The sequence below is a fragment of the Merops nubicus genome, unplaced genomic scaffold (assembly GCF_000691845.1).
Source record: "Merops nubicus isolate BGI_N331 unplaced genomic scaffold, ASM69184v1 scaffold26691, whole genome shotgun sequence".
NCBI classification, from domain to species: domain Eukaryota; kingdom Metazoa; phylum Chordata; class Aves; order Coraciiformes; family Meropidae; genus Merops; species Merops nubicus.
Genome location: NW_008589408.1, coordinates 40322 through 47297, shown reverse-complemented (window position 1 = coordinate 47297; position 6976 = coordinate 40322). Strand labels below are relative to the sequence as shown.

Here is a 6976-nt window from a genome sequence, read left to right as displayed (position 1 = left end):
AACGACCCTGTGGTAGGGTCTGTAGCACAGTTAGGTGCCTATATCCCCCGTGCAAAGCTTTTGCCTTACCCAGGAAAAACAAACCAAACCCTTTTGGAATGGAAGCCCCGACTGTGGGGAGTTGCCCGAAGGCGGTTTCACCCCGGGCAGCCTGTGCCATGCGGGTGCCGTGTTGCGCCCGGGCACTACTTTCACTACTTTGCCAAAGCCTTTTCAGTCATTTGACTGTATTGACTTCCCTGTATGGTTTGCTGCAGTAGCTGGATGGTTCTAATGAGCACAGCATACTGTTCCAGTTCACTGTCTTTCTTCGCATTTGGCTACATGTGGTGCTTTCTGATAACGAGCCCTGCAGAGGCCGGAGGCTGGCCCTGCTCGCTTCGGCAGTCGTGGAAGTTGGTGGCAGATGGTTGAATCTCAGACCTCCTAAGAGACTGACCCCGTGTGTATTTTCAGATGCACCTCTACTTGTGAGCAGCAGGGACCTGGCAAGGTAAGGAGCAAGTTTTATTTTTTTTTTTCTCTTACCCAGTGATTCTTGAATGTGTGGTCTTGTGTAGCTGTGCTGAATATTCTTTCTCCTCTTTTGTCCCTCTCTGAGGTGAGAAGAGGAAGCTTAAACCTGTTTCCTGAGATGCGAAGATGAAGTTTAAGCCTGGTTCCAGAGTAAGTACATCTTGAGAATATTTTACTGTGCCTAGGGGAATGCACAGCCCTTCTTGAAGAGGGAGGGAATGCTTGTTAGCTCACCATACAAAGGAAAATGTTTTTAGTTGGTGAAATGGTGAAAGAGAGGCTGTCATTGTTTGTTTGTTTGTTTTAATCCTGTAACTAGCATCTGTTTTCTCTTGTAGATCTGAGATGCAGTAGATGGTGCTGAAGCAACACTGCGGTTCCTGGAATATCCACAGTATATAGAAAGTGCCTGCTGGCTCTGCCAAATATTGACGGTCCTGTGTCTTCAAGAGATGCACTCTGGGACAAGGAAACACTGACTGTTAGTTTTTAAAATGTTAATAAATAATTCTTCGTGTTACATTTTTGTTCTTCATTGCTTGTGAAGGTAGGCAGATGAGGTAGTACCAATACCAACCACATAGTGCTTCAGGTGGTTTCAGCTCTGTGTGCAGATAGTGGTCAGACTTAAGCTGTTGAACGTCAGCTCATTGATGGCTGTTGCTCAGTGTTGCCAAAGTCAACACTGCAAGACAGGTGGAAGTTTGGGAGCACGCTGCTCTGGGAATATGTATTACAGCACACAGCCACAGTGCTTGTGTTCCCTGGCTGTCCGTGCCCTCCCTGGGAGAGGTGTGCAGGCAGGGACGTTTCCCAGTATGACTAAGAAGTTGCAGTAAGGTTTGTACTGTCAGCAAAATGTAGGTTTGACATGGACTAGATAACTTTACATCCCATTTGTAAAAGTAAATAAGTCTGCCTTTTTTTACACTGGAGCCTTTAATTTAATACTATGACTTGTGTTTGGTAATTTGCATCAGGGCAGGGTCACTAGGTCATCATCACTGACACATACCTAACAAAGAATGCTTAGCTGACTCTGAAGAAGTCATTGGCCCCAAAAAATCTATGTTCTTTCCTCAGCGTTTGGGTTTGTGAATAACCAAGATTCCTGTCCACTGCTTCCAAAACTTCTGCTAGTAGAGTGATGGAGCTGGTGTGCTACAGTAGTGTCACTTGCTGGGGCTGTGAACAGCAGGAGGGAACCTGACTGGTTCTCTGAACCGATGCACGTTGTTGTCACTGTGTTTAGGTGTAGAGTGGATGGATGGGTAAGCACTCTTCTTGCATTTTCCTCCCCCCTAGCTGGAGTAGCTTAAGCTTCAGAAATGCTTTAATGTTTCACAGTTCTTTGGCTTCTCTTTATTTAAGAGAGCCTTCCCACTGCCTATAAAAGCTGCCTATAAATGGCTTTTTTCAGATCGTTTATGCATGTGTGAACATAAATATACGCCCACACCTTTCACATTGGAAGCGAAAACTATAGGAAAAGAAATTACAGTTGTCTTGGGTGACTTTGTACGCACACCACTTCTGTATGTAAGGGATATGGAGACTTTCAAAACCCACCTGGATGTGTTCCTGTGTAGCCTGCTCTAGGTCAACCTGTTTTGGCTGTGGGGGTTGGACTAGATTATCTCCAGAGGTCCCTTCCAACCCCTACCACTCTGTGATTCTGTGGTAATGAGCGTGAGAGCAATGGAAAACTGCTTTCCCTTGTTCTGTTGTGCTTCTGTTTTTTTTCCACTGTATAATGAGTATACCCTACAGGATTGAGGAACCTTATGTGAGGAGAGAACAGTCTTTATCTATGGCAAGTATGGATATTGAATTGGTCTGATAAGTGAATACTGTTTGTAGCTTGGGGAAAAAGAAAAGAGAGGGGAGAGTGTGAAATGATTCCAAGCTGAAATAACTTCTCTGCTTCATGTAAGAGGAAAAAACAAAAGTTCTGTGTTATCTCATTTAGAAAACTCATGGTTTGCAGCATTTGAAGGCTTAGTAGCAATCATTTTATAACTTTTATTCCTACTTTTTACTACTGTGAGCAGTGTATAAAGTCTAATTTAAGGTGACTTAAACTAAGGACAGCTAGACCCTCACAAATTCATTGAAATCCTGTTGCAGTCAAAACCAAGAGGTAATGATAGTTGTAGGCTGCTGCCTGTTTTGACTGAAATGAACCAGGGGGCAGTTAAGTGTCCAGGTTATTGTAAATGTTAGACATTCTGGTATGGTTATGTTATTTTAGCAGTTTCTTTAAAAAAATACTCAAAATGTGATCTACTTTGATTGCTAAAATGCCAATATTTTATAAATTTCAAAATACTAATTTATTTGAAGAATATATGTTTTCTTCTGCACTACATTCTGAAGAAAATTTTATTCTGGTACCAGTTGTTTTATTAGATTCTGCCACTTTGGTATGAATTTTCACAGCCTTGTGTTACCATCAAATGAATCTAATTTTATCTTTCTGCTGGGACCCACATCTTACTGGAAATTTCTTTCTCATTTGGATACTTGATGAAGTTAATGCAGTTTTTTGGGATGATATAAATACTTTGAAGATTTTACACCTTGTATTTCTAGGCAGGTTTTTCAGCCTTAAATTTTTTAACCTATTATTTATGTATTTATTTTAGTGTTCACGATCTTCAGGACTCATTAGTTCAGTCCATGCTCAGTGCCATATCCAGGAGTGATACAGCTGTATGTCACTTTGACTTCTAACCTGCTTGTAAGAATTACACCCCTGCTCTTCTGAAGTATCTAAATTTTGGGTTTAGTGGCTCTGTTACTGCTTTTGTGGGTGCAGCAGATTTTAGATAGGTGATGTGTTTGTGCTTGAAGTGTTCAGATGGGTGGTTTTCAGAGTGGTGTGCTTTGTGAGGTTAGGCTGTGTGATGGATCTGTCCGTGTCCTTACCAAGTTAGTCTTTGTGTTGCTCCCAGTAAAAGAGAGGCATGGCTTTGGATTTGATTTATGTTGGCTTCTAAAAATACCAACTGGGTGAGCATTGTGTTTATCCTGAAAGAAATACCCCTTTGGATGTTGGTTCCACACTTAGAATAACTTATGATCCGTTAGTTGTTTTTAATCCACAATACAATCGACACACAAATAACGTTATCCAAAATTAGTAAGGATGGCATGTGGAGCTAGGCCAAGTGCCTTATGGGCATATCTGTCACAACTGCTTTTACTGCTGGTATTTGTGGTTTCTTCTGGTTGGAGACTTTGACTGGTACTTATTTATTTACACTTATTGTCTGTTGATTTTCCTTTGTGCTGGTGCTATTCACATTTTAATATTTTTCTTTTGCTCTTGCTTGCTAGGAGAGCTAAAGGTGTATTAGAAAGGTATAATGCTTAGGGAAATTGGAGGAAAATGCTTCCTGTGTTTTGAGTGGAGTCACAAGAGTCACGACCCTACACTCAGCTAAGTCTTTGAAACGCTTCTGTCAAACTCAAGACCTGTATTATTTACCCTTTTGAGAAAAGAAATGGGCATTCTATTGTCTTTAAAGGGAAGAGTCATTCTATTGCTTTCAGATTTTAGGTATCCTTCAGATGGGATGCAGAAGGCTAATAGTGATATGCAAAATCTGAATGTAAGAACATGTTAAAATCATTCTGTTCAATGCTAGGAACCCTTTTTATTACCATACATTGTAAGAAAACAAAGTGATGAAATAAAGCAACTAACAAAAAAATCCTCATATCAGTGACTTATGATTTTTACATGTAAAAATGGTACTGTAAATTTTGTGTGTGCGGGTGCATGTTTCAGTCCATTTGATTTGTGCATGTCAGAGTAAGCTTTAAGAAGTTTCAAGAACCCTAAACCTTTAGTCCTCTAAAACTTGAACTGGGTTTAATTTGCATATTTGTGCTTTATAAAGGCATTTGACATAGAATATTCTATTTGATGAGCACAAAATTTGATTAATTTCTGTATGAATGGCGCACTGTCTCCTGCTCTGAAAAGCAGAAGTCCCACAACTTTAATATTGCAGTGTGTCAGATTTGCTTTGCATGACAAAAGCAGAGACAATACTCTTTTCTGATTCCACATCTGATGTATAAATGGAGATATATTTAACTTGACTATAGATGTTTAGTCATAAAGCTTCTGCAGTTGAAATGGAAATAACATCATTTAATTCCTTTGTCATGTTATCCTTTATGATTTAAGTTTTCAACTGTCTGATATGTTCTGTGCCTACTCGCTAGTTAACTGAGTAATTGATGTTAGTTGGAATAAAGTTAGTGAGATATTTTAATTTTCCCAAGCAGTGAAGAGGTTTGTTTATCAAGTACTGCAGATCTGCTGCTGTAAACTTTCTAAGCTCTCTTTTTCTGCTCATTGGATTTGCTCAGGTATTTTAGTGGTGATGCTTTGGAAATAGCTTGAGTAAATGGCACGGTATTTTGTATTTTGATCAGACAGCTTTAAACATTTGTATATAAAACTGTCTGGTGTAAAGACTGGGTGGATTGCTTAATGTGTGAGAGAACATCTAAACCTTTCCTGTATTGTTATATATGAGAAACCAATAAGTGTCAAGTCAAAAACAGTAGCCCAATCTGCTATACTAGAAGACTAAAGCATCCTGGGTGGTGGTGTTGTGTGGTTGGATGTCATAAATTGTGCAAAGCTGAGGGGAAGTGACAAGATAAATATGTATTTTAAAAAGCAGAGGGTGACTTGGGAAAATTGAACTATAATTGTCTTGGTGACTCAGTGTACTTCTCAGTGCTTCATTTCCCAGTGCTGAGTAAGATTGGTGAGTCGTTGGGAATATATTGGAATGGAATTTCAGTATTGTATTGAAAAGGAGAAAAAAAAAAACAGCGAGGAAGTGGAAGCTTTTGAGTTTAAGAACTGTAGGGTCCAGCAGTGGTCTGTAACTGTCTGAACTATATATTAAAGGTTTTGGTTCCTGCATTGCTCATTTAATGTAATCTGTTTGCATCTAAGAGTGTAATTTATTGCTGAGATGGTCACTTTGGGAAAGAACTTGTCTTGAGGAGAAACAATGAATGCAGTCTGCTCGCTAATTCACATACAAAGGAAGGAAGCTCTGCATTCATTAGCTGATTGGTTTGCAGAATGTCCTGCCATACATGTGAGGTGTTTTGGTTTGTGTGGTGGGTTTTTTCTTTTTTTTTCACATGTACTTGTTCTTTTTGCTTTCAGGTCTTGAGCATAAACTTACATAAGTTCTAAAAATGGGAAGAATTTTTCTGGATCATATTGGTGGCACTCGCCTGTTCTCCTGTGCAAACTGTGACACAATCCTGACCAACCGTTCCGAGCTCATCTCCACTCGTTTCACTGGGGCCACGGGAAGAGCCTTTCTTTTTAACAAGGTTGGTAAGAAGCTGAAGGGGAGCTACCATTTGCTTTTGAAAAATGAGTTTGTGGGATGTGAATCTGCAATATATAAACAAAAATACATCTTGGATAAACTGTTGTCTAATTACTATTTTAATTTTAAAATTTTTATTCTATTCAGCTGTCTTTGAAGTCAAATTAGGCACTTACTACTGATGGCAAGCTGTCTAAATTAGTTTATCTGCAAGACTAAAAGACTAAACAGAGCACAGGCATCATGCCAAAATACATGGAGTTTTAACTTCGGAAACTTTGTAATATAAACCCCAAGTTCACTGTGAGAGTATCTTTTGTCTATCAAAGAGTTTCAAGGCATTTTCACTTCTACTCAGTTTAAAAAAAAAAGTATAGATAATATTCTGTTTAATTTCTGGAAAACATTTAAGCTAACGGTAGTTTGGCAGCTTAGGCAATCACAATTTTTACAGACAATAATACTCTGGTTTAGTTTAATTTTTTTTTTTGATCAAATTTGATTTAATTCAACAGATTGGAGTACAGAATTTGTAACTCTGTGTGAATTATAACATTATTAACCTTTCCATATAGACTCGTCCATTAAACTCATTGAAAAACAGTGGTTGTCTTTTGCTTTCTCACAGTTTCCCTAGTCATGTAATCACTGGTGTATTTTGCTGTGTTTTTGTTCTCTTGCAATCCATTTGGCCGTTGGCAGAGTTGATAGAGGCATCAGTAATGTCTTGCCTTAACTGTTCTTGGCCTTGGGATTCCTGGTGTGCTGAGTCCTGTCAGGAGTGATTATATGTGTTAGGCTGCATAGCTGTAAAAGAGCTCTGCATCTGATTTCTTTCTCATCCAATAAGCACTAGATCCTAGGGTTCAGATTTTTCATGTATACATGGTGGAGTTTAGTCATGAAACTTGATTTTTACATTTCTGCAGTCAGAATCCTTACAACTGAAACAGAGAGCAAGCACAGTCAGGGGGGAAGGCTGAGAAAGCAGTGCAGCCCTATCTTTTAGGATCCTACTCTGTATTAGCAGTTTGGATATAGTTCTGACACCAACTTTTCAACAAATTATACATCCTGGTTCTGTG

General features: G+C 39.1%; 1 protein-coding gene across 1 annotated transcript in view; it reads left to right on the top strand.

Annotated features, from left to right (window-relative positions):
* Positions 1-5715: 5715 nt before the first annotated feature.
* Positions 5716-6976, top strand: part of YPEL5 (yippee-like 5 (Drosophila)) — a 2913-nt gene continuing 1652 nt past the window's right edge. Inside the window, exon 1 of the mRNA XM_008949601.1 lies at positions 5716-5892. Coding sequence (XP_008947849.1) covers positions 5752-5892 — 141 coding nt within the window. The 5' untranslated portion in view covers positions 5716-5751. The remainder of the gene's footprint in view (positions 5893-6976) is intronic.